The 27,119-nt window shown below is 54.4% G+C and overlaps 2 protein-coding genes and 1 pseudogene across 6 annotated transcripts in view; 1 reads left to right on the plus strand and 2 right to left on the minus strand.

Moving 5' to 3' along the window:
* Positions 1 to 267: 267 nt before the first annotated feature.
* SIGLEC15 (sialic acid binding Ig like lectin 15) lies at positions 268 to 15,560 on the plus strand. Of its 2 annotated transcripts, XM_027575795.2 has the most exons (6): positions 268 to 319; positions 7,019 to 7,078; positions 7,451 to 7,834; positions 8,900 to 9,280; positions 10,379 to 10,409; positions 12,128 to 15,560. In XM_027575795.2, the coding sequence occupies exons 1-6, from the start codon at positions 268 to 270 to the stop codon at positions 12,207 to 12,209; spliced, it is 990 nt and encodes a 329-aa protein (XP_027431596.2). In that variant the 3' UTR covers positions 12,210 to 15,560. The 2 variants fall into 2 exon arrangements, 1 of the variants encoding a protein (XP_027431596.2); XR_003516865.2 differs by lacking the exons at positions 268 to 319; positions 7,019 to 7,078; positions 7,451 to 7,834; positions 8,900 to 9,280 and adding an exon at positions 9,297 to 10,035.
* Positions 15,561 to 17,913: 2,353 nt separating this feature from the next.
* LOC113912531 lies at positions 17,914 to 19,011 on the minus strand (annotated as a pseudogene).
* Positions 19,012 to 23,459: 4,448 nt separating this feature from the next.
* Positions 23,460 to 27,119, minus strand: part of EPG5 (ectopic P-granules autophagy protein 5 homolog) — a 101,509-nt gene continuing 97,849 nt past the window's right edge. For all 4 annotated transcript variants that reach the window (XM_027575793.2, XM_027575794.2, XM_027575792.2 and 1 more), the window contains 2 exons: positions 26,118 to 26,232; positions 23,460 to 23,774 (listed from right to left, as the gene is read on the minus strand). In XM_027575793.2, the coding sequence (XP_027431594.1) occupies positions 23,592 to 23,774; positions 26,118 to 26,232 (298 nt within the window). In that variant the 3' untranslated portion in view covers positions 23,460 to 23,591. The remainder of the gene's footprint in view (positions 23,775 to 26,117; positions 26,233 to 27,119) is intronic.

Below are 27,119 nucleotides of genomic sequence, written 5' to 3' on the forward strand. Positions count from 1 at the left end.
TCTCTGTTTCTGGTCCTGGAAAATCACCCCAGCGGTTCCCTGGTTTGTTTTCCACATGACTAAACCCCACGGGCCTCACTGAATCATGCCCAGGCCGCCTGACTGCTTCTTGCCAGTTCTTCCCGTGCCCGGAGCCCGGTCAGGGCGCAGACCCGGGCACACCGCCCATCCCCTCACCTGCCTTCGCCCACAGCCTCGCCGGAGAGGCCTCTCCCTGGTGGCCTAGCCAAGCGTGGGGCCGGCCTGGGGTCTCTGCTCGCTCACAACATGGAATGGTCCGTCGGACTCCTGGCCTGCCTAGTGGGCCTCCTCCCGATGGGTGAGTCTCCCACTATCCTCTCTGGCCCATGCTCAGAACAGAATAGATGCTCACACGACCTCAGGTACAGTCTTCTCGCCCGGCGCCAGGGGCAACCGGGTTCACCCAGAGCCTCCAGGCCTGTGGAGGAGGAAAGAGGGAAGCCGCGGTGACAGAAGTCACAAGTTCAAACCCGGGTTTTGCCTTGGGTTTCCGGGGACTTTGGGCAATCCTCTGACTTCTCTGCGCCTCCGTCGCCCCACCTGTAGAAAGGCCACCTGCTCACCCGCTGCTGTGAGGATCCAAGGAAGATAATGGGCAAGCTCCGGGGAGGACAGTCCAGGCTCTGAGGGACTTCAGGTGTTGCCGTCATCCGAGTGCTTTATGTCTTGATGGGCACAGCCCAGAAGGGAGGGGAGGAGGCTCGCGGTTGTTTGGGGTAAGAGTGGGGCTGATTTCCCATGGGGAATGGGGCAAGTAAGAGAGGGCACCCTGAGCACCCAGCGGGACTCCCGAGGGGTGAATGGGAACCCTTTGCAGCAGCTTAAGTAACAATATCATCGGTCACTCAGCTCAGTGACTTGGTGTTGCTGGGAACGGTGTTTTGGTTACGGACCATCTGCATGAGAATTTTGGTGGGGAGAGGGGCATTCATCTAAAGGCAGATCCTTTGGTTCTATCAAGCGGCAGGGCTCAGGAGTCAGCATGTTCAACCATCTCCTCAGGTCATTTTTTTTTTTTTAAGATTTATTTATTTATTTTAGGGGGGGTGGGGACAGAGAAACTCAAGCAGCCTCTGTGCTGAGGGCACTCAATCTCATGACCCTGAGATCAGATCTGAGCCAAAACCAAAAGTGGGACACCTAACTGACCGCACCACCCAGGCACCCTCTCTTGGGTCAGTCTGATGCACGAGGTAGTTGAAGGCAATGGGGAAAACTGACAAAGGCAATCCTCTGAGCCCTGGTCCCTCCCGAGACTCTGCCCCTGGACTCGGAATTGGTGCCTCCACGGGCAGGGCCATGGGCCATCACGTGCCTCACGGTGACATCACTGACATCATGGTGTTCTGAGTTAGTCAACAGCCCTTGTCTGGGGTCCTGTCTCCATGACTGGACTATCAACTCCCACCCTTAGCTCCTCTTCTTTCCTCTTGAACATTCAACAGAGGCAGCGTCCAGTTCAGGTCTGGTTTGGATAATTCTAGCAACCACCTACAGATAGCTCTTACAAGGGCTGGGCCCTTTAATTAGAACCTGATATAAGCCTCGAAGCCGTCTGAAAAAGGAACTACTCTATTCCCTTGTCACGGATGAGGGCAGAGGGGCCCAGTGAGTGGTGTGGGTGGATGTGCGGCTCTCGACTGGGCCCCCACTGGCCCCCACCACATGCTGCCCCTTGTCCCACCACGCAGCCCAGTGGTGGGGGCAAAGCGGGCGGGGGCTGGAGGAGGTGACCCCACCCAGACCCGGGGCTGATAAGAGAGCGGCTCAGACGTGAGTGTTGACGTCACACACACCTTTGAATCCTGGCTCTTCTATTTACTAGCTGTGTGGCCCTGGGCAGGTTGCCTAACTTCTCGGAATGTCGGTAAAGTGGGGACCCTGGCTCCTCGTGGGGTGTCGTGAAGGATAATTAGATCTTGGATAAAAGCCCGCCAGCACCAGCATCACTGGTGCTCAGTGATTGTGCCATAAATGGCAGGGAAATCTTGCTGAAGTCACATAACCTCGAGAGAGGCGAGGTTGGGGTGGGAGGTGGTTTGGGTTTCTTTTTCTCCTGTCGAGGGTCAGCTGCTATGAATCAGTCAGAGACAAAAAGACTTAGGGGAAGCCTGAGCAGTCACGTGTCCAAGAACAAAACCCAAACCACACAAGCGCTCCAGGCTGGTGAGAGCAGGGTCTAACATGCATCGGGCATGTGCAGGGTCGAGACGAGATTTCCCCAGGGAGGCTGAGGCATCTTGGGGAGGAAGACCCTTTTTTCTCATACTGGCAACTGCTTCACGGCTACAGCCAAGAGGCCTGTGAACTAGGGTGAGGGGACCCCGCTTTCTGAAACCCCTCCGGAGACGTTCGCCTATGAGCCCCTCCATGAGGCAGCGGGCCTGGACAGGAGGACCAGGCTGGGTTTGGCTGCAATGCAGGAGCCCCGGGGCTTCCTGAGCAGGGTGCCCGCAGTCCAGTCTCATCCCCAACCGCATCTCTGAGCAGAGGGCCAGGGCAGGCCCTTGGCAAAAGCAAAGTGGGAGGAATTCGTCCAGGAAACCCCCTTCTACCTCCTGTGCCCTTCTCCTTCATACTGACGCCACCTACGCCCAGCACCCGGTGCCCTGGGGCAGCCCTGAATCTCCCAGGGGCTCACGCACACTCTCCCTTGTCTTTCCCCTCTGGGCTCCCCACAAATCTGCTTCTAGAAAGCTGGAGATGCCAGGGAACGTGCAGGCGGGAAGAAAAATGGTCTGGGAGCTCTGACCGCTTGGGTGACCTTGGACAAGATTGCAGTTGGTCCACAAACCTGATAAGCAGGTGGAGGGATCACAGTCATCCTCAAAGACTTCTGTGTCAGGCCTGGACAAGCAGCTCGTTCACTCCTCACCACAGCTCTACAAAGCAAGGACGCTTGTCCCTATTTTAAGGAGGCCTATGGAAGTCAGGGGACTTTTCTGGGGTGTCACAGCCTGGACTGAACTTCTGGAGTCTCCCGAGGGCAAACCCCACGTTTTACACCACCTACGTGCAGTGGTGGTGAGCCCGGAGCACAGCTTGGTGCTCAGAGGAATTTACTAGCTCGGAACCACGGCTGACAGACAAACCAAAAGGCAAGACGAATCACAGCAGTCGCCCTAGCTGGTGGGGGTGCAGGGAAAGGCTGGGGAGGAGATGGGCTGGTCACGGGTCCAGAAGGAAATGGGAGAGTTTCGTGAGCCAGGATGCTGCTTCTGCTCCCGGCGGCTACTGTGGCTGGTAGCTTGGGCTGAGAAGTCCTAGCTGGGGTGGAGGACTGTTGGGGAGCAGGGCCCTGAGAAGGCTGGGGGGAGCACGGACAGAGATGAGCTAAATGGGCGCTGTGGAGAGAGCGCCCTGTGGCCAACACTGGCCCCAGACCACGGTCAGCTGTGACTGCCCACATGACCTAAGATGCCAAAGTGAGCTAGAAAAGGTGCAATGTCAGGGTACCACATCTTCACCCCTGCTGCATCACCTCGAGATGTATGCCCAGAGCACTTCCCCGCCACTGGTCAGCGCCCCCACCCTGCTCCCTCACAGTCACACTCCCTTTGCCAGGCTGGTGAGAGCAGGGTCTAACATGCATCGGGCATGTGCAGGGCAAGCTACCCGTGTGACTTCCTTCAACGCTCAAGCCCATGAGGAAGGTATTAGGTGCCTCATTTGGCAGCAGAGGAGCTCGAGACCTGGGACATTAAGTAACCTGCCCAAAGAGCCCCCAGGAAGTGAAGGAGCCTAGAACAGTGCCAGGCTCAGACCGGGTGCTCATAAAAGGCAGGGAAAGAATGACCACAGGGGAGATTATCCCCCAGGTCCAGCTGTGCCAAAGCTGGGAGGCGTGCCAGTAGGCCTTGTGGCCCAGCATTGAGGGCTGGTGTTTTGGACAGCAAGAAGAGTCTGGGTCTCCTGTTGACCCAGAGTTTAAGAGTCCCGAGGCAGGGAGATCAGAGACTCTACAACAAGGGGCCAGGGTTTCAGTTCAGGATGATTCCTTCCCTTGTGCTAAAGACATGCAAGAGGTGCAGGAGGAAACGGCACATGTCACAAGATGCTGGGACCTTGGGTTCCTGCCAAAGCACATGCGTCTGCTCCCCAGGCAATCCCTGCTGGGACTTCCCACCCTCACCTCGAGTCCCTGGGTGGATGCGTCCAAAGTCTCCGTGTAAGAGGGAGTCCAGGTGCTCGCCTCTTGAAACACCATTCCGCAGGTAAACAGGAAACACAAATCTCCCCCTAACAGGAGCCAAGATCTTAACACTGGCTGAAAGGGCCCCTGTGTGCCCTCTCGGCTCTGAAAGCCTCCAGGGCGAGGGAGGGGCGGGGGGGGGGGGCGGGATGTTTCCAAACTAGGCTGTCGTCCAGGGGCAACACAGCCCAGGGGACAAAGTAGGAACAGGAACCATGGAGCGGGGAAGCCTCAGCCCTGCTTCTGGTCAGTCAGATGACCTTGGAACAGTCGTGTGGCCTCTCTGAGCCTTGGCCCTCCCTTCTTCAAAAGGGGCTATTGCCGGTCCCTCTTGGGGCTGTCGTGCACATGAAATGACATGACGACCGTCTCCCAGTGAGCACCCAAAGCACTGCGTACTCTGGGCCCATGATCTGGGCATGCCCTGCAACCCCTTCACTGACGTCCTTGCCTCTGTGGTTTTGCCCAGCTGCTGCCTTTCCTTAGAACACCTGCAGTCTACAGCAAGGCTTAGCAAATCCCAATCCTTTGTTGAGGCTCCGCCGAAACAACACATCCTCTCTCCCGGGCCCTCCAAGGATTCCCTGCCTAATATTTGCACACCTCTTCCCCCAGCCCACACCACCCTCCCCTGCCAGCCTGGTCACCCTCCCTTCTGCCCTGTTACAGCAATTCTTCATCAATTACCACATGGCAAGTCCCTCGTGAGGCACTAACAACACAAATACGACCACATATCCCTGGTCCCTGCCCTCCTGAGCTTCTGGGTGCCTGGACAAGACACACAGTTGAATAGGCCATGCCCATATGGAGGAAGAACCTCTGCAGGCCCTGGGGCACAGGGTAAGGATGCCAGACCCAGGCTTGGGGTTTAGGGAAGGCTTCCCTCTGTAGGACAACTCAGCAGAGGCCTGGGGGTGACTGGGAGGGAGTTGGTGAGTGAAATGGGCCAGGAATCTTGTTCAGACAAAAGAAACAATGTTGGTGTCCCTCATTAGAGGACCTGGCAGGCTGCGGTGTAATTATGTGTTCACAGATCTATCTCCCTTCCTGAGTGGTGAGCTCCAGCAGGCTGATAAGGTATCCTATTGATCTTTGTAACCCTGGCTTGTATCCAAGTGCCTGGCTTAGAGTGGGAATGTGTCTGATAAATGTTCGCCAGTCGATGAGTGCACAATAGCAAAAACTGCCCGGAGTAATCAGTACCTGGTTCCGTGACGCCTACAAGATGCAGAAGGTCAGAGGAGGCTGAGGTTACAGAGGGTGGGAAGTGTAGAGAAACCGAGGCAGAGGCTGAGCCTCAGGAGTGGGGAAACAATTTCTGCACCTGGGAGTACTGAGTAAACCAGCAAAACCTTCAGAAAGGTTTCTCAAATTTGAAACCGGGCCCTTTATTGACAACTGAACAAACAAGCTCGTAACTAGAGATAAATGCCATGTGCTCACTTGGGTTCAAAAGTATAATTCCACTTGTCCAAAAGAAACAAGATTTGGCTCATAAGCACATTGCGTGAAAAAAGAACGTGTAGTTTTTACTTGATGGCAAGCTCAGCATAAGCCCAAAGTGTGGTTTTATACGAGGCAGAGCTCACACAACCCAATTCGTACCCCACGCTGCTGGTGCAGCACACCCCTGCAACACACCCCTGCAGCACATTCCTGCAGTACACTCCTGCAGCACACCCCTGCAGCACACACCTGCAGCACACCCCTGCTGCACACACCTGCTGCACACCCCTACAGCACACACCCGCAGCACACCCCTGCTGCACACCCCTGCTGCACACACCTGCAGCACACCGCAGGAGGCCACTAGGCTGCAAGGAAAGCATGAAGCAAGCAGTGAGGAAGCAGAGTAGATGGGATAGGCTTCTTGGAGGATGGGTGGTCACCGGCTGTGGGCTCAGGGGATTCCTACCCAAGGCAGCAGCTACCCCCAAAGAGTAAAGAGCACTGGACATGGAGTCAGAAAAGCTGGGTTTCTCCCATCTTCTGCCTGTGTGACTCTGAGCCTCCGTTTTCTGATCTATAACAATATCCCCCCTGCCTCACTCCCCGAGGGTGTCTTGAGGGTCATGTGACATGATGTATATAAAAGAACTGTGTAAATTACAAAGCTCTTGGGAAGTACAAGAGCAACTATATTATTCCCCCTAAAGATCCCTTTTGTGAACTGCATTCAGGGTTCTAGCCGGTCGGGCCTACCAGCCTGTCCTCCCTCCTCAGGGAGACACCACCCCTGGCCTGATCCTCCCAGGCCCAGCTCCAACACCCAACCGCCCACCTGCTCGCCCCCTCCCCAAAGCAGGGCCCGCATGCAACAACAGGGGCAGGGGCTCTGCCGCCATCTTGGAGCTGGAGGCCCAGCACAGCTCCCAGACGTGAGCTCAACCATACTTCAGAGGCTCACAGCACAGCAGGTGAGGCAACTAGGCCCAGAGCAAGAAGACAGCACGAAGCTCTACTGGTCGTGGTCTCTCAGCTCCTTATCTGGCTTTTGGGACGCCCCTTTGGGTTGACCTGGATTCTAAAGGAACCTCGTCTACCAGCTCCACACATTAAGTTCAAAACCAGCACCCCTTGCTGAGGCCTATTTCCTCTCTGTAAATGGGAGTGTTGGTCTCCTTGGATGAGCCCCAAGCTTCCATGCCTTTAGTGCACTAGACTGTTGGCTGTGGAGTCAGGCAGTCCTGAGTCTGAATGCTGCCTGTGCCTCCCTCTAGCTGTGTGACTTACCTAATTACACAACTTCTCTGTGCCTCCGTTTATTACATGTAACCCACGGATAACTGTGCTTCCATCTAGGTTCATCTGCAAGAACCAAAAGAGATACTACTGGGAACTTGGTCAACACAGAGGTGCACAGTAAGTGTTTTTATTTTCACCGTCGTGGGGGGCTTGGGGCTGTATGGTAACCACGGATCCCGAGGCCTTTCTGCAGCAGGGCAGGTGGTGGGAAAAAGTATGGGGTCAGTGGGCCTGTAGGTGAGGTGGGATCTCCCCGAACGAGGCAGGGAGGGTCCAGGCACCTCGAGAGTCATGGGAGTCAAGATCCCGAGAGATGCCTCTCAAGTCACGGAGTGGGTTTCTGGGCCCCCACGAGGGAGACGCTTCCTGAAATCCTGGGGTTTCCAGCGCCCCCCTCCGCGGGGCGCTCCCTGAGTCCTCCGGGTTCCAGGCTCCCCGGCGAGGGGTCCCCCCACCCCAGCGTCCGCTGACGCTCCCGGCCGCCCGTAGGTGCGCCGGCGCAGCGCTGGTCCATGCAGGTGCCGGCCGAGGTGAGCGCAGCGGCGGGCGAGGCGGCCGTGCTGCCCTGCACCTTCACGCACCCACACCGCCACTACGACGGGCCGCTCACGGCCATCTGGCGCGCGGGCGAGGCCTACGCGGGCCCGCAGGTGTTCCGGTGCGCGGCGGCGCGGGGCAGCGAGCTCTGCCAGACGGCGCTGAGCCTGCACGGCCGCTTCCGGCTGCTGGGCAACCCGCGCCGCAACGACCTGTCGCTGCGCGTCGAGCGCCTCGCCCTGGCCGACGACGGCCGCTACTTCTGCCGCGTCGAGTTCGCCGGCGACGTCCACGACCGCTACGAGAGCCGCCACGGCGTCCGGCTCCGCGTGACCGGTGAGCGCGGCGCCCTTACCCCCCGGCCCGCCGCGTCCCCAGGGGGGCGATACACGGCGCCTTTCTCTAGGGCAGGGGCCGCACACCTGGCGATGGACGCGGGCCGCCCGGGAACTTGTTAAAAATGCATAATGCTGGCCCCGAGAAGGGCTGAGCGGTGCCCGGGAGTGGGCATCGGAATGAAGCTCGTGGGGGCGAAGTGGGGGGGAGTTGGTGAATGGCCCCAGGGGCTCTCAGTCTAGGGGGGAGGGACACGAGTTGAACAGTAATGGCAAGGCTGCGAAGGAATGTGCGCTCTGTGCACTGAAGGGCCCCCGCAGCCCCCTGGGGAGGTGCCCCGGGAGCCCGCCAAGTGCGCAGTACTTTGCTAGACCCTAAAGAAGTGGGAACCAGGGTCCCCGGTCCCTAGAGCAGAGGTTCTCAACCCTGGCTGCGCACTGGAATTAGCTGGGGAGCTTTTAAAAATCCTAGCCCTGCCTGCTGTGGGGATCCCGTTCAAGGGTTCCAGTCTGGCTCTGCCAAGAACTTCCCATATGCCCTTGGGCTGGCTGGGCCGCCTCTCCGAGTGCATGTCAGTTTCTAACCCGGGGCCCGCGCGCCGCCCTGCCGCAGACCCACGCATTCAACTCTAGACCTTGGTGAGGCTGTCTGCGAGTGGGAAGTGCCCTTGAAATCATACCGGCAGACCGTCCCCAGCCCTGAGCTCCAGCAACGGTAATGACCGTTGAGTGAGCATTTGCTATGGCCCAGGCCCGAATCCAAGCACCCCACATGTATTAACTTGCCAAATCTTCTCAACGACCCCATAAGGTAAATGATCCCCATTTTACGCATGAAGAAACTGAGGCACGGAGCTTCAGAATAGCTTGCCCAAGGCCACATCTCTATGGGGTCCCAGGCACCGTGACGCTAGAGGGCCTACTCCCTCCTCTCCGCGCCCCCCGCCCCCAAATCTCTTGGTGACTAAAAAGAACGAACTGGGAGGGGTTCCCCCCCTTGCCCTTGCCCGCCACTGCTCTGACCACAGTTCTCTTTCTCCCCCGACGCCCTGGCCGCCGCCCGCAGCCGCCCCGAGGATCGTCAACCTCTCGGTGCTGCCCGGGCCGGCGCACGCCTTCCGCGCGCTCTGCACGGCCGAGGGGGAGCCGCCGCCCGCCCTCGACTGGTCCGGCCCGGCCCTGGGCAACGGCTCGGCGGCCGTGCCGGCCCCGGGTGAGGGTCACGGCCACCAGGTGACCGCCGAGCTGCCCGCGCTGGCCCACGACGGCCGCTACACGTGCACGGCCTCCAACAGTCTGGGCCGCGCGGAGGCCAGCGTCTACTTGTTCCGATTCCACGGCGCCTCCGGGGCCCCGGCGCTCGCCCTCCCGCTCGGCGCGCTCGGCCTCAAGGCGTTACTGCTGCTCGGCATTCTGGCCGCCCGCGCCGCCGCCCGCAGCCGCCTAGGTGGGTGCACCCCGGGCCAGGGTGGGGGCGAGGGGCCGGGCGGGGGCTCTCTCCCAGGAAAGACCGACTGGCCGACCGCCTGGCATGACTCAGCCCCTGCACGCTTTCCGCACCTGTGCCTCATCTCGCTTTCCTCTCCCTGCGTAGAGCCCAGGAGGAGTGAACGAGCAGGGGCCCATTTTAAGGAAGCTGAGGACAGAGAAGTGAAGGAACTTGCCTGGAGCCTAGAGACAGAGACCCCAAAAATGTAACTCCCACCCTTCGCCCACACCCCATAAATGACTCCTCCCCGAGGATTCTGACCACACATAGGCCTTCCAAACAGCCCCATTCCGTTGTGTTACAGTAAGCATCTTGAGGACCTACTGTGTGCTGTGTAGGTGCCCGGAAGACAGAGATGAGTAAGACCTGCCATCGAATGGGGTGCTGAGGAGTAAGCAAATAATTGCAGTCTGCAGGGAGAAGGGCTGTCCCGGAGCCCGGGTACCAGAGAGGCCCAGAGTGTAGCGTGCCTCACCCTGGTGGGACGTCCGGACAGGTCAGGAGGGAAGGCTTTACGAGTAAGGGGACAGCTAGATCAGGAACTGAAGCAAGGAGCTGATGGTATTCCCAGCAGAGGGAGCGACAGGTGCGGAAATGTGGGCTAGCAGGGTGTCCTCCGGACCTGCCGTTCGCCCCTCATTGCTCTCGCTGAGCTGGATGGGAAATTGGCTTGTGCCAGACAGGGGCTTCCCAGAGCCTCTCGGACCATCCAGGTCAGTAGCTCCCGCCTCACATCGTCTTGGGACGAAATCCAGAATTTGTCACGGTTGCCCTGGCTATTGCTGTCTTTCCTTGCCAGTTCTTCAGACCCACCAAACGTTCTGGGCGCCATGGTCCTGAGAAAGGCGGGGTTTTCTGCCGGGCGTCTGCTCCCTCTATGCTTCTCATCGTTAACTCCTGGTCATCTCTAAGGCCACTTCATGCCCGGCTAGCTAGTGTTTGTCGCATGTCCCTTCAGACCACTTTCCACAGTGGGGTGGGGTGGACAGCAGGGCCTGTCACCTGAGGCTACCATGGAGACTCATGCCTCTCTCTCTCTCTCTGTCCCTCATACAGAGCACCCAGTTGCCCAGGACACCCCACCACGGTGAGTACCCTGCCTTCACCCACCCCAGTCTAAGTCCCCACTGGCCAAGGCACAGAGTTCCCGGGGCTTGTAGCATAAGGAGAAAGACCAGGCAAAGGGGCAGGGCTGGGGTCTGGGCCTCGACCAGCGTTTCGACCTTCCCTACAGCCTTCCAAAGCCCTGCTCTTCAGTCTCCCAAGTCCTTCTTGGCCAGACCAGGCCACGCTGACCTGCTCTCCTCACCCACCCCTCCTTCAGCATTCACAGTCTGGGCCTCACACTGGCATCTCTCCCAGACCTGCCTGGTATCCTGGTGCCAAAGGGTCATTTTTCTGCCTTATGTCCGCACCTAGACGTGATTCCTAGAGGCTGTGTTTCCTCTCGGGCTCCCCAGCATTCTAGAATAGGCAGACTCAAACAAAAGCCAGCTCGGGGCGCTCATTCTCCCCCAGAGCTGAAGGCTTCTCAAACAAAATGCCATTAGAGGTTCAGAGGGTTTAAGCTAGGACGTGCCGACCCTGCAGTCCAGGCTCTCCTTCTCTCTCAGTGTCTGTTCAAGTGAAGGTCTGCGTGGAAGAAGGAATACAATTCACTGACCCTGGGCAGGGTGCCTGGGATGCTGGGGAGTGGGGAGGCCGAACACAGTCTTTCAGGGCCTATTGGACAAGCCCAGGCGTTCCCATAACTTGGTCTCAGCCTGTGCCCTGAGGGCTGGAAAAGCCATATTACCAGCCCAGGCCCCTCTCTCTAGCTGCCTGTTCAGCCATCCCCGTTTTTGGAAACCCGTGCAATGTCCCTCTGCTTTGCTAATTTACTAGCACACCGAGTCACCTAAATCAGAAAGCTGAGGGGTCAGATATATATTGAGTACCTGCTATGTACCGGACACCGTGTTGGGCGCTAACGCTACAGCAAAATTCCCCAACTTCAGAAAACTCACATTTTAATGTGGAGAATTTAATAAACACGTGAACAAGATCATCTTCGATTCTGAAGTACAAGCTGTGAAGGAAATGGACAGGGCCACGCAGCAGAGCCCCAGGGAGGGAGGCAGCCGCTGGGCAGGTCACAGGCTCAGGGGAGACCCGGGAAGGGGCCAATGGGCAGTCACTGAGTGGCGATGGGAAGCACCCGGGGGGGCCCCACCCAAACAAGACTGGGGGCCAGGAGCCTTCCGAGGAGGCTGCTGGCCAAGGCTGTGGCTGGGTGGAGGTGGAGAGGCGGGGCAGACAGAAGGCAGGGCTGACCAGGGGGCCAGGTGGGCAGCACGAGCGAGGGAGGCAGCCAGCGTGCCCAGCTTCGGCGCTGTAACCCTGGGTGCCACTGACTGAGATGAAGACAGGGAGGAGGGGGTGCAAGCGCTCACACATAGGTCTGAGATGCCCGTGGGAGAAGTCAGGAGAGCAGCTAGAGCTCAGGGGGCCACGCCTGGGGAGATCAGTGTGGGGGGCACCAGGCACAAGACGGTTGTTGATTGCCACCGACGAGATCCCTCTCCAGAACATAGTGCCTCTGGGGTCTGGGGAGGCCGTCCTCCATGGTAGCCTCCTCCCTGCTCCGCAGACGCTGTGGTCCGCTGTCCTTTCTCCAACCTTAGTTAGTCCCCACGCTCTGCTGGGTCTAGGACCGGGCTCCCGTTTCCACTCTCCTTCCTGCCCGTGGCTGGGGCATGGTGTGGGCAAATTGGCGGGCGCCCCCACTTGGTATTGGGTGGTCAATGCACTTTCTCCTGTCCACAGGCCCCAGGGTCAGGAGTCCACCTATGAGAATTTGAGCCAGATGAGCCCTCGGGACCCACCAGCGGCCACATGTATACCATGAGGAGCCCCTTGGCCACTGGCATCCACTTGTACCCCATGAAGAGCAGAGGCCAAGGCCAGGCTTGGCTGGGACAGCCCTTCGTGGCTCCCAGCCACGTGGGCAGCCCCTGGCTGGGCGACCTCACACAAAGGGTGTCAAGACCCCGCTCACAGAGGCTCAGTGGTCTCCTACAAGGATGTCTGTCCCAGAGGCCCAGGATATTTATGTCAGTGGGACCAGCATTTTGAGTGTGTGTGTGTGTGTGTGTGTGTGTCTGTGTGTGTGTACGTGCACATGCGTGCAAAGCTCCAGCATGAAACTCACGGACAAACTCTCGTCCTTTCCTACATAGAATGTCATAGTAGAACAGGCAGGACACTGGTCAGAGGGTCTCCCAGGCTCGGACTCGCTGTGGGGACCAGGGCACTTTTTTTCACCTCTCTGGGTCTCAGTTCAGCTACTTGTGAGCGTGGACAATAGTATTCCTCCCTCCTGGCTGCTCGGCATGTCAAGATCTGAGGAAATAATGGAATGAAGGGACTTTGGGAAGTACACAGCCATGTACAGATTAAATATGGGGGGGTCACAGGCTCCTCCTTGCAGGCCCCCCTGGGACGTGCAGAGAGTTCTTGGACAAGTGGGGCCCCCACACCAGCCTGGCTGAGAATGAGGATTCCAGAGACCCACCCTGGGGCCAGGGCTTCTGAGGCTGCGTAAACCTGTGGTCCCAGGAACATCCACTCAGCAGTGAGGAGAAGCCTGCTCCCCCTGCCTCCCAGGGTCTCCTCTGTGACTGCCCCCACCCTCTGCCCACCTCTTTGCCATCGGCTGCTCTGCGCTCCTTGAGCTGGGACCCCCTGGGAACCCACTGTCTCCTGTATCTGGGATCCACTGCCCTCAAGGACCCAACGCTGAGAGGTTGGGGCCAGTCTGGACTGCAGGGCCCATGGATAAGGCAGCTGCAGCTGCGACATCTCCCTATGACCCGCACCCTCCCCGGACATGAGGTCCAAAAGCACCAGCAATTTCACCGCATTTGCCCGAGGCCTCTCAGGCTGACTTTGTGGGGTGCTGCCTTCCACATTCACACGTTAGTGCAAGCGTATGCATTTTAGCTCCCGCAGTCCCTGGGGTCAGGAGAGCGGGGGAGCAGGTGTGCTTGAGACCCGGGCAAGCTGGCAAGAGGAAAGGGCCACAGAGCTAGGGGACTGAAGAGGCGATGGGGACAAACTTTTCCTCAGAGCTTTTCCCAAAGCTAGGCTGGTAACCCAGAGTGGGGAGGGGCCCTGGCTCATGCTTTTCTGGGGAGGTGGCCTAAAGGGGATGGATCTTCACAAATTAATAAGCAGGGCAGTGGGTGGCGAGCTGCCCTTGTTCACCAGAGCCTTCGCCAGGGCCTGTGGGTGTCAGCAGCCCATGGTTAACTTGGGATCCATCCAGGAGTCTGAACTGCCAAAAATGCGTCAGCATTTGCACCTCCTTGTACGAGGATACCGTGGGCATCTGCATGGAGGGTCCTGTATCACCAGCGAAGAAGCCAGGGACACGGGGGTGGTGCATCTTGAAACATCTGCATGGACTTTGAGGCCTGTTTTGCAGCCAAGAAAAAACTGTGACAGCAGTTACTTCTTAAGGGTCCGTTTTGTGCGAGGAATTGGGCCAGGCACGTGTATGGAAATGAGTAAGGGCTGTCTATCAGTCAGTCTGGGCTCGGTTGTGCTGTGCTAACCAACAAACACCCGAATCACAGTGGCTGAAAACAGGGTTTATTCTCACCGAAGGTACGTGCCCATCACGGGCTGGCGGGATCCCAGGCTCCCATGGATCCAGCATCTCTTGCTGTGGATCATTGGGTTGGAGATAAAAAGAAAGCGCTAGAGGGTCTCCCACTTGAGAGCAGGACTAGCCACCTGCCCCACTCACCCTCAAGGCCCGGGCAGTGAAACCTGCCACCACCTGGAGTGAGGAAACCCAAAAGCCCGGGCAACAGCCCTGCGGGCTCCACAGTAAGACTCCAGGATTTCTCACGTTAGCGAGCCATGGACCAGTAAGTGGAAAATCAAGGTGCTGTGGGAGCACACAGAAGGGATCACTGACCCAGTCTTGGGAAGGCTTCCTGGAGAAGGGGACCTGGAGATGGTACGTGTGATGGGGGAGGATGGAAATTGGAAGGTTAAGAACAAAGGTGATTCTAAGCAGAAAGGACAGTCTGGGCAAAGGCCAGGAGGTCGGACACAGCATGATGTTGAAGCAGCTGAAAGTTGCTGGAACATGAGCACAGACAGAGGCACAGCGGCCGGAGCTGGGGCTGCAGCGAGAGGAGTCTCCCACACGGTGGCCAGTGCTGCCCCCAACAGGGGTGAGAAGCAGAAGGGAGCCGGGCACCCAAGCGGCCCAGCATGGTGCTGACTCCCTGTACTGCCCAGCAGGATGCTTTCCCCAGCCTGGCACTGCACCTGCCCCACATGCACCACGCGCTTGGGCTGGGCTTTCCATCTTGACACCCTGGGCTCTCAGAGCAGTGTTTCTGCGGTGCTTTCTGAGGGTCACCTGTGTCAGGAGCACCTGGGGAGTTTGCTTACATCCCCATTCTGAATGCCACCTGGGCCTCCTAAAAGTGGGCTCTGAGGGTGGGCGCTGGAATTTTAAACAAATGCTCACGGGATTTTGCCCGTAACTTTGTATTGTGATCATTTTCCAGCATGCACACACACACAGCTGAAAAAGATGATCATCCAGAAGCCCACCACCTACATTCAACAGTTACTACCATTTTGCCATATTTGCCGTATTTGCTAATGTGCCCATGCACGTGTGTGTGCAAGCGTGCACATGCATGTCTGTTTGGCTGAACTATTCAAGAGAAAACCGTTCAAGACACCACAGTACTTCACCTCTAAATACGTCAGCTTCATCTCCGGAGAACGAGAGCATGCTCCCCTATAACTTCAATGCCATTATCACACTGGAGAAAATTAACAATAATTAAACAATACCATCTTACAGCCCACATTCGTATTTACCCAGTTCTCAAAATGGTTTTTTTAGCTTGTTGCCTCTAGCCAGGGCCCAGTTGACTCCAGGCAATTCTTCAGCAAGCTGGAGTCTGAGACTCCCTCTGGCTGGGGCGCAACTTACAAGGGAGCGAGCTAACCAGCCAGTGTTCCTTCCTGTGGTGTGTGCAATGTGAAGTAGGTCTTCCAGAAACTGCAGAAGCGGCATTCCTCAAAGAAATTCGCCTCTGACGGAGTGGTTTCACACATGGTGATGGGCCGTGGGAGCACCCTGAGGAGGGACAGCAGAGGCTCCCTCTGGCACTCCCTCTACCAGTTTGCTCACAGGGCACAGGTAGCCTCCTGCTTGGTCTCCAGAGAAAGCAGCTGCTCCAGGAGCAGAAGGGGAGGGTGGGGGGGGGGGTGCACTTGGCCATCACCAGACCCCTGGGAGCCTGGAGCTGCCACTGGGAGGTCTCCGTGGAGCAGAGCCACCGTCCTCCCCAACCAGACCATCTAAGAGCACAGGGGCTCTGTCATGGCAAGCAAGGACCAGAGCCACGGGCGACAGGCGCAGTCAGCACATGGTCCCCGGCCCCGAAGAAGTTGCAGAGATAAGAGACCCAGGAGACTTGGCGTTTTCAAGACCGGATTCCCCAGTGTGGCCTAGGGCACACAGCTAGAGCCTTCCCTTCCTCTCTACGGTGCTCTGGGAACGTGAGCCCATTAGTCCCAAGAGGGGCTTCTGACAGCCCGGAGACTGCCTTCCCCTGCCTCCCACCAACTGCCCCCAGGGATGGGCAGCGGGAGGAAGAGATGACAATGGCCTCGGGTGCCCACCCAGATCCACCAAGAGCCCAACACACTGTCCCTGCCCTTGAGGAGCTAACCTTTTAGATCAAGATGTGTCTCCGTGAGATAATCTACACTGAAGATAGGCCCTGCCTGGGGACGGAAGTGACCCACAGTGGGGCTGAATTTTCACATGCAGCCCCCTTGCTAGCCTGGATGGGAGAGCCGGGGCGGGGGGGACCCCACTGCTCACAGGGCCTCAGGCCAGTGGGACCTTAGAGACCCAGAGTCAGGGGTCCCAGGCTTTGTCCCACCGCCAGCCCTGGGCACTTAGGTCAGTGATACTGGTCCCCCGCCCCCAACAACAGCCCCTCACATTTCCTGAGTGCCTCCACCTCTGTGACCTCAGGGAGTTCTCTCTATAAAGCCCGGGAACAAGAAGGGCTGCAATTATCCTCATTTACAATGAAGGGAGAGTCTCCAGGAGGAAAGTGGCCCCGTCCCAGCTCCTTCCACATCCATGTGCCGCCTCCTCTTTCCCAGGCTTTCCTCCTCTCCTGTGCCCCTCCCTCTGTGTCCTGTTTTATGAACTAAAGGGAGAAAAACATGATCTGCCAGTATAAGGAGATAGAATTACTTGGGATTGGAACTCTCTGGGTTTCCCTGGGTTTGGACCCCAGACCTTTGTCTTCCATAATCATCTCCAAGTCCTGTGTGCAAGTGACCTCAAAGGGTCCCCAGAGCAGATTGCCCAGACACTCACCTCCATACCTCCAACAGGGGAGGAGGAGGAGGAGGAGGAGGAGTGGGTGGGGGAGGGTAAGAGTGGGAAGGAGGGGGAAGGAAAGGGAAGGTGGGCAGAGGGGCCTTGAGGAAGGTTGATTAAGAAGGACAAGGCAGGAAGCAGGTCAGCCTGGGAAGGCTGAGAGAGTCCAGGGTAAATCTGCTCTAAGCCACAAATTTAGGCGATATTAAAATATGGCGTCCAGGTGAGAGGCCATGTGGGTCACGCTGACCAACAGACCAGGGAATGCAGGGCTGTTTCCTACAAGGGTTTGGCTAACAAAGACGACCAAGAGGGAAGAGGACTGTCTTCCGAAGAGGAGTTTTCAGAGGAAGATGAAGACCTTCTCTATTCTGGATTGCCTCACAGTGCCAGGGACCACTTCCGGCCCAGCAAGAAAGCCCGCTCATCCAGAGACAGGTAACCGGATTCCTACACTACAAGGAGGTGGCACAGCTGGCCTCTAATCCACTTTCCAATCCCTTAATCCTGTGGTTCCATCTGGATGTGGTTCCATCCAGGGGAAATTCCAAATTGATGTTACTCCCAAAAGTGCAGACCCTCCCACCATACTTTGGCTCATTCAAGATGTGTCTTACAAATGTTAATGAAAACGAATAGTAAGAAAGAGCTCAGGTTCGGAGGTGCCCCACCCCCACCCACCAACTCCGGCGGTGGAGCCTTCCTGCAGCTTCCGGTCCCTCCTCCTCCTCAGGTCACAACCACATCACAGACTCCCAGGGCTCTCCTGAACTCCGGGATCACCAGGGGGGCCTCCTGTCTATGCTGGCCCTTAAACCCCCAAGCATTAAATTCTCTTTGAAACTCAAGGCCTTGTGTGCAGTGTGGTGACTTGTTACAATATATAGATTCTACCCACTACCAGCTTTCTAATTTCACCTTTTTCTTAGTGTGATTTCTTTTTTTTTTTATGTGTTTCACAAAATTCTTAATTTTTTATTGGTTGTTTTGAAGATCAGTACAGACGTTTCAATTTGTACACAATTCTTAACATATGTACCGAAAATCTAAAAAAACCATGTAGTTGTGATTCTTTTCTAAAAGTTATTCCAGTGACCTTCCAGCTTAAAATTTGGAGGCAAATTTTCCTTAACAGTATATCCAGTACCAAGATCTTCAAATGCTGATACACTGTTACATTGTTAAGTCCCATTAATTCACAATTTAATATCATATATACTACATACTCAAATTCTCAATCTTGCACAGCACATTAACAGAGTTACTAGGAAAACCGGACTACAACGACCAAGATGTTAGAGTGCACAAGAACTCTGACCGGGAGAGCCAAGATCTAGGAGTGGTTTTCTTTAGGAAACAATTCTACCAAAAACAACATGGGAATAGAAGTGATTTAAAATATTCAAGGCATAGTAAATGCACGACCGACTCCAAATTGCCATTTAGTATGCTTGGTATTATAGGATATAAAAACTACCCCAGCTATGGAATGTTGAGCTGACACCCAAGACAATCAAAGCCTCCCACATTCAATATCCCACTATTTCCTGGTTGTACCAAAAAATAAACCACCAGCAAATGATTTCACCTCTTAAAAAAAAGCATTTACACTTAAAAAATGGGATGAGGTGGGATTCCCTCCTTCTTAAAAATGTTTCTAGAGCTACTAAAAAACTTGCATTCACAAAATAGTTGATAAAAATATTCCTCTGGATTCTACAAGAAGGGCGACAGGGACCACTGATAAGACATGGTTTATGGTATTAACCAGACTTGGCTTCCTTCTCTCCTGCTTCATCGGAGGCTGGACTCTCCTCATTTTTAGTTTCTCCGTTTTCTGCAGGTAAGTCTTCTTTCGTTTCTTGGTTAGCCACTTCAGCCTCTTTTCCCTTTGCTCCCCTTTTCCCCTTTGTTTGCACTTTTTTGTCTGAAGATTTATCGTTTCCTGCCGCCTTTTTTTGGCTTCCACTTTTGCAGGAGCAGGTTTAGCTGACAACCTCGCCGACCTCCTCTTGGGCTCCTCCTTCGACGCCCCCTCGGCGGAGCTGACCTTCCTCTTGGGCATCGTGGCGGCGGGGCGGGCGCGTGCCGGGTGCCTGCGGGCCGCGGCGCGCTGAGACCCTTCGCGAAGCTGGGCTGCCTGGCCGCTACCGCTCCTCCCGCCGCCCGAGCTGCTGCGACCCGCCGCGGGGGCGGTGGGAGAACCCTCTGAGTGTGATTTCTGGATGAAAAGACCTGCCAACCAACTTGCCAAAAAATGAGACATGTCCATCACATGTAAGTGAAATTTGAATCTGGTTTATTTGCAGAATTTTACTTAAACCAATTCTCATGTCTCCCTGCTTCTCATCATTACATAAAAACTCATCCTTTGTACAACCATGTAAAATGCTGAACAATGAATAAGAAGTGAATATTGCACATTTAATGAACAAATAAGTTGTGGTAAGGCCACACTAGACATGTGGGAAGGAAAGGGTTAAATACACTTAGGAAGTACTTGTTGCCCCGTAAGTGATTTTAAGCCATTGAAAGAAAAATGAATTGTAACCTTCAGTGCTCAGACATATTACATCTGTACATTCAAAAATAAAAGTTATAATAACATTCATTCCTTAAGTGACCTCATTACCCCAAAACAGGGTCAGTAGTTTTATTTTTTTCAAGTTATTGTCATCAGAAATCAGGAACCTATCCGGACTAGAGGAAGCATCAACTATAGCTTCTACAGGACACTTGGTGGCTCTATTAAGTGTGAGGATCACCACAGACCAGAACAAGGTCAGTATGAGCACCTGGCTGTAAGCCAAGAACTTTATCCAGCTCAACCCAGATTCAAACGGAAGATCAGTACGAGGATACTTAAAAATAAAAAAGGCAACATGTTTGTTTCCAACATTATACTCTCCATTTTGTTTAATAAGACAAAGTTAACTGAGCAGAAAAAAATTCAGCTACTACCTCAAAATAAGCCATAAAGTTGGTCCAAAATGAAGTTTTATTTTTTTTTTAAAGATTTTATTTATTTGACAGAGAGACACAGCGAGAGAGGGAACACAAGCAGGGGGAGTGGGAGATGCAGGCTCCTGCGGAGCAGGAGCCCCCATGCGTGGGCTGGGATCATGACCTGAACCGAAGGCAGACGCTTAACGACTGAGCCACCCAGGCGCCCCGTGAAGAGCAGTTTTAAAAGATACGTGCGAAGCCTTATTATAAGCTCATCATGCCAACAGGTGAGACCAGTCTTTGGAAGGAAACGACGTTAAACCAAGGTCTGGGGTTTGAATCCACCACTAACTGAATGTGCCAACCACGGGGCACAGCTGCTGAGAGCCGATGCCGTCCACGGGTTCTGGGCAGTGGACGTGGCTGCTGGGTCCTCGCTGTGGTGACTGACCCCCAGGGCAGGGACCAGGCGGAGGGCACGGAAGGGAAGGAAGCACACTCTCCAGATACCTGCAGGTGAGTGCCGCGTCCAGTTTGTGCCCTTGGAGCCTCATCTGTCTCCCGAGTCCTGGCCCTGCTACTCGTGGACACGGCCCCTTTGGAGTCTCCATGGGCTAATGTGGGCACTTTTCCCAAAGAGCAGCCTTGTTAGACGTTGGGTGGAAGACGGCCAGCTGAAGGCACTGAGCATTTATTTAGCCTGAAGACTAAGAGGTGGACGGGTGGGGCCAGAGGTGTGAGGAGGTCTGGGAATGTTGGAAGATTTGTCCGAGGAGTAGGAAAGCAGCCCCGGCCTGGCCTGCTCCTGCCAAACCGTTCCCGATGTTATCAGGCCAGCTTTGGTGGAACATAAAGTAGAACTACAAAGAGACCTGGTCACTGGCCACCAGGGCTTGCCCACGAGGGGCAGGCCTACCGGCCTGGGGGCTGCCAGGGAGGGGCAAAGGAGAGGCAGGAGGGGGTCAGCAGGGGAGGCTGGAAGAGCAGAGCTGGGGATCCCTGATGAATGAGAAGTGGAACCAGATGAGCTTTAATGTCCCTGCTGACTTTAGTCACGATTCTACAGCATTTCCTTCCTGCTCCAGAAGAAATCATTAAGCCTAGTATTAAAAACCCAGTAGAAAACTGTGTATCACCTTCATTCAAAAGGAAGAAAGGGCATGAACACTCTACCTTGCACAACGTGGACACACTGACTTTAGTAACCGACCGGGAGGAACGGGGTTGGCACTTGGTTAAAGTGAGCTTAGGCTACTCTGGGGGTTTGCATTTTCTGGGTAGGCCTGCCCCCACCTCAGAACTGAGCGACTCCCGCAACCCCAGGAAGCAGATGTGACTGAGCCCCAGAGATCATGAGGTTCTCTGCGTGCCCAGGAGCTTCAGGAACATGCCGGGTGGGTCCCAGCTCCTCCATCAGGCTAGGCACACATGTCAGCACCACCTCCTGTCCTCAGCCTCTGCGCCTCCCAGCTTCCCGCCGTGTTCACTTGGCACAGGCACGGGAGCCTGGAGAGGGAGATGGAGGGTGCCTCTCGGACCGAGCTCCGTGTGCTGCAGAGTTGGGGGAGACGGGGTTGGGGGGGGGGCGCCGAAGCAGGGGAGGTGCTCATCGGGCAGGAAGCTGCCAGACATCCCTGTGGGAAGCAGGTGCCGCCCGTGGCAGGTGCAGAGCAGGTGTGGGCAGGTGTGGGCCAGCGGGCCTCCAGCACTGCTTGGAGCGGGCGGCCTGGGGCCGGCTGGATCCGGACAGCCGTGCACTGCACGGATAACGGTCTCCGAAACCGGCCCTGCGGGCTCCGGAGGCCGACTACTTTCAGCACCAAAGGCGCGTTACTCCTGAAAGCCAACAGGGAGGCCGGTCTATTCCGCCCCAGGAGGCTGCAGCAGCGTTGCCACCTTCTGAACCATCTCATTGTCTTTAAAGCGCTTTCTTGGCCCAGAGCCGCTCAGAGGAGGCTACGCGGTGAGCCAAGCTTCCACTGCTGCTAAGCCCGAGGAGCTAGAGAGGAAGCACTTTCACTGACCCTCTCTGATAATCAAGTTCCAGTATCAAATAAAATAGAGGACATCAGGCATAAAAGCCTGCATCGACTTTAACTGAAATACTTGACAAGATAGTGTGAGATCCCTAAAATTCGTATTCTTGCCGGCTACAACCAAAGGTTGATTTTATTTTTTATGATTTTTTACAGACCAAACACATTATATTACAAACCTTCGAAAATTAATAATCATAATTTTCTTTAAAATGTACATACTGTCACTCAAAAAGTTTCACATTCTAGGATACCAATTACAGCTTCCTCAGAGAAAAGAGCACACAAAACCCCTCCTGTCATAAGATCTTTGTTGCCATATCAGCCACCGAACTGCTCACAGCTTCTAACACTTTCTTACACAGCACAGGGAAGCTGCCTGATGTTGAAAGTGGAGAGAAGCAAAACCCAGGCTAGCTTGTGACGTGCCCCTCTGAGATGGACACCTCGTGACCTACACAAACTTGGAGGGTGCACGGGGATGAGCTCTGTGAGGCAGAAGTGTTCTGTCCAACTAGAGAAGTTTGAAGTGAAGAACAGCTCCTGCACACTTCCACATGTTGGGGGAAGTACTACATGGGATATCTGAAAAAGAGATTATCACTCCATCAACCTAGATCCCTACCCCCTGCTAAGAGCTCTCAGTTCAAATATTTTTAGGTAAATACCCTTGAGTTATAAGTAACCCATGAACAGAAGACATATTATGCAAGCTGAACAAACAAAACCAATTCTGAGCCAAGAGAATTAGGAAGACAAAAGTAAAACTGTTCATTCCGGGGGGGGGGGGGGAATGATGAGAGCAAGAAGCTGGCGACAGAACAAGGCCACACTACAGAAAGGCGTTGGTAATGAGTGAACTGTTACCAACAACAAAAGGCACAGGGCTACTGGGAAAAGCCAAGTTTGCATGGACAAGTGCTTCAGCAGGTGTGCTAACTTCATCTGACTTTACATGTGGAATGAAGAAACACACACGGACACAGCACCAAGTTCTCAGACTCTGTCTCTTTCTAGACAGCAAGGTCTTCCGATTTCAAGCCTGGTGTCTAACAAGAGTTGCAAACTCTGATGTCTACAGGGACGGAGGAAGTGACGTGAGTGAGGGAATGGGCCAGGGTGGGCTCTACAGGGATTATGTCTACAGTGACCACACTCTCCACCATGGGGGTCACACAAAACACGCCACCATTGTACCACCTCGGTTGACAGGGATGTCTCCTTCTCCACAAGGACAGCTGATGGAAACGGACTTGTCACCATCTCTGCTGTCCACTATAATCAGGATCAAGTGGCCCCATTTTAGACAATGACTCACTTTAATTCAGCATTCTTATCTCCATTCTGAGGGAAGTGATATTTTTAAGTTGGTGTATTTCCCCACCTGTGAGAAATGCAGAAATTTTCTAAGCTTTTTTTACCTTGAAAGAACACAAATGGGGTTCAAAAGTGAGGGTTCTACATGACTCCCAAAGTGGTTAGATCTGGCACAGCAGTCTTGAGATTTAAGTAAAATAGAGAAGACAAAAATGGAGACACAGAAGAGCCCCGTGCGGGGTCCTGTGAGGTGACTGGGGATCCAGCAGCTGAGAGTGGTTCTGTGCCCAAGTGGGGACTCATCAAGTTTCTGTCGGGCGAACATAAAAAATAAGCCCCAGGAAGTTTCAAGCACGCATGCACACACACACACACGCGCGCGCGCGCACGCGCGCGCAAAACAATTATCTAGTGCCTCCCGACTTGCATTGCAGTCAACAAACTCATTGGCCAAACTGAGCTCTGCAGTGAGACTGAGCGAAGTTACTTGTGCAACAGCAAAGGTAAATGTAAACATAAACAGCAACAGGGTTTCTTGAGATACTCAGTGTTACTATCGTATGTTGTCCAAATAATGCACTTCTGGATAGAGACAGTTAACAAGAAGAGCCAGGAAGCTTTTCCCATCTTGGAGGCAACGGCCAGGATGCTTTATAAATTGTGCAGCTTGTGATACCTGATCCTGGTATTCAACATACTGCTTACTTGATGTCAAGGATTCAAGAGCAGTCAGAGCCTAAAAGACACGAAGACAAGAGGGTTAACCATACAGACGCATATAATGTGATTCCCACAGGTGCACACACCTGCCTAATATTATCTGCTACAACTGTGAGCCTCCGGGAAGCTTACAGAACTACAAGTCCCAGAGGCAGGCACTCACTGATTCACCACAGCGGAAGGAAGCCAGCAACTCAAGTTCTCTGGCTTCGGCTGCCTTCCACATCCAGCCCTCCCTCCTCCTGGCCTGTGCTGTTTCCCAGCCTTCCACACGGAGAGCCCCTGCTGCAAGCCCCTTAACCGGAAATCCCAGGTGCCAATGGCCTGTGTGATGTTTGATTTGCTGCTGGGTTTGTTCTCATGTTACAAAATCATGTCATATTAAGCTAACTGTATGAAATTCAAAAGAAACCAGTGTCTAAGTGCTGCTGAGGATAAATAAGGTAGTTCGATCAGTCAACAAACGAAGTACAGATCAAAATCCTCCAGCTTTGCCAGCCAGAAACAATGAAAGTGCTCCCATGCCTTTTTTTTTTTAAGATTTTATTTATTTATTTGACAGAGAGAGACAGTGAGAGAGGGAACACAAGCAGGAGCAGAGGCAGAGGGAGAAGCAGGCTTCCCGCAGAGCAGGGAGCCCGATGTGGGGCTCGATCCCAGGACCCTGGGATCATGACCTGAGCTGAAGGCAGACACTTAACAACTGAGCCGCCCAGGCATCCCATGCCCCTCTGTACATTTTTTTTTCCCTCTGTACGTTCTTTAATCCCATAATTTTAAAATTTCTTTCCTTCATAGTGGGAGAAGTGAAGAAGACTATTTGAAGAAAACAAAATCAGGATAACAGTTCTTAGTGGAGGGAGAGTCTTATTTTCCAGCTATACAAGTTCACCCACCCCCAGGATGGTGAATGTGCCCATAAAGTCCCCCACACCTTCCCCTCTCAGAGATGGGGACCACTGCACTAGTGAATATAGATTAAATGGCGGAATTTGCTTGGCTCAGCAAACAAGGACAGAGAAGATTTTGAGGATGGTAAACGAACTGGCAGCTTAGAAGTAAATGGCCAGGGGGTTGAAAACAGAAATCTTGGAGTGGAAAATAAACTGAAGAGATTTGGGTACCAACCTAACTGCTGTGTGAAGAGAGTTCAACCTAAGAACAGGAAGCACTGGGGATGGGTGGGAGCCATGCCTGAAGGGAAGGCAGGCAGAGAGGCGAGGCTCAGGGGACCTCCTCTGACGCAGGAGAGCGGCAGACGTCTCAAAATATACCCGGAAATGGGTCGTGCTGGCTTCACAACCGGCCCTCGGGACAATCACGTGCCCACCCGTGGGGTTCAGACATGGCTCACCGATGACTTTGGGGACTCAGAGAGCAGTTGTCAGGTCAGTCCAGGACAAGTATCAGGTCTTACACAGACCAAGAAGCCTGTGAAGAACCTGCCGACTGGATCGCTGGACGCGTGCTCTCAATAGCCAGGAGGTCACCTGGCCCGGGGCTAGCTTGGACACCGCAAGGCTGCAGAGGAGGAAGAGCTGGGGGTGGAAGCGCCAAGAGGGCGAGGCGGAGCCAGCCAGCCGGCCGAGTGATCCTGGCCCAGCACGTGCAAGCTAATGCGCCCGCCCCTCTGCGCTCCCCTTCCTCACCACACACAGCCAGGACAGGAACCATCCCTGGCGTCCGGGGTGGCTAGGAGGGTCTATCCAGTGAGTGAAAACGTACAACAGGGCCTGCCACGTAGTGAGGACTCAAGAATGCTAGCCATCGTTTTATCTGAGCCACCTCTGTACGCACGCGCCCAGCCTGTTTCCAGTTGCAGGAATGGGACCGCTGCCACGTGGCCGTCCACGTTTTAGAACAAACTATCATTTCTCACAGCTGCCCCACTCTGTCCGGGTTTGGTTATTCCAACCGCAGCCAGCAGTGGTCAACCTCCAGACTCACAAAACAGGACCCGCTTCCTTGGTTCCCAGCTACAGCACAGCTAACCTCACGGTCTTCACTGTGGCCCCAGCTTCTGGGCCAGTGCCCAGCCCCCAGCAGGTGGCCGGTCAGCATGGCCACGTTCATCAGAACCAGATCTGATCCTGGACCGGCTTGCGTGCCCACGGCCTTGCTTCTTCTACGACGGCAGTGACAGTGCTCGAGGCAAGCGCCTACAAAGACGGTTTAAAATCCGAGGCAGGCAGGCGCAGTAACCATTTTCTGGTGCGCAGAGCATACTGATGAGCTACTCCTGAAAATCATGTCCTCCTGTGGTCGTCGTGGGTAAGGACCAGCGCTGCCCCGTCCCCGCCTCCTGGGCAAGCCAGCGGAAGGACTCCTACCCAGGAATTGTAAAGCTGTTGTTACTGACCTGCTGAGCTTTTGGGGTCAGATGTAATTCCGTGCCAGGCTTCAAACGGATCTGATCCTCGGAAGGAACCTGAACTGAAAGGAAGGCGGCCATGCCTCGAGCAACCACTCGGAACCTTAGGTGTCAAGGAGAGGTCAGAAGTAAATGACTATTAAAGTAAATATTTTAAAATAAATACCACATTTTCTCTTTAAAAACAAGATAAACACATTTCAGACCTAATGTTGTTCTTAGCGTTTGCAGGAAAAATCTTAAAAAAGATCAAGAAGGAGCATTAATCTTCCTTTCCATTATCACTGCTCCAACAATGTAAGCAACATTCAGACTCAAGAAGAGAAGTGTTGCAAGCATGTAGAATAATTGGAACTCTCAGACATTGCTGGTGTAAATGTGAGAGATGGTGCAGGAAAATAGGTTCTGGCAGTTACTCGATAACAGAGTAACCATATGACCCAGCAATTCCACTCCTGGTCATATACCCAAAGAACGGAAAACAAGTGTTCTAACAAAAATTTGTAAACTAATTTCATAACGGCACTATTCACAACACCCAAAAAGTGTAAACGACCCAAATGCCTATCAACTGATGAATGGATAAACAAAATGTGGGACATCATACAGTGGAATATGACTCAGCCATTAAAAGGAGTGGGGTATGGATTTATGATAAAACATGGGTGAGTCTTGAAACCTCATGCTATGTCACAGAAGCCAGACATGAGGCCACATACTACATGATTCCATTTATATGAAATGTCCAGAACAGACACAATAAAGTTGGAAAGTCAGTTAGTGTCTGCCAGAGACACAGCGGACAGGGATCTAGGGAGTAACTATGTCATGAGCATAGGATTTCCTGTTGGGGTGACAGAAGCATGTGGTGATGGCTGCAACACTGTGTATGTACTAAATGCTACTCAACTGTACATTTTAAAAGAGCTGCCATGATAAAGTTTGTTACATGTAGTCTACCACAATTTAAGTGAATCAAAATCATATACT

This window comes from Zalophus californianus, chromosome 14, assembly GCF_009762305.2.
Source record: "Zalophus californianus isolate mZalCal1 chromosome 14, mZalCal1.pri.v2, whole genome shotgun sequence".
Taxonomy (NCBI): domain Eukaryota; kingdom Metazoa; phylum Chordata; class Mammalia; order Carnivora; family Otariidae; genus Zalophus; species Zalophus californianus.

Coding starts and splice junctions, on each gene's coding strand:
- SIGLEC15 (XM_027575795.2), top strand. CDS start 268: ATGGAATGGTCCGTCGGACTCCTGGCCTGCCTAGTGGGCCTCCTCCCG. Junction 320..7,018: donor AGTGGGCCTCCTCCCGATGG/GTGAGTCTCCCA, acceptor GCTTCCATCTAG/GTTCATCTGCAAGAACCAAA. Junction 7,079..7,450: donor GGTCAACACAGAGGTGCACA/GTAAGTGTTTTT, acceptor GGCCGCCCGTAG/GTGCGCCGGCGCAGCGCTGG.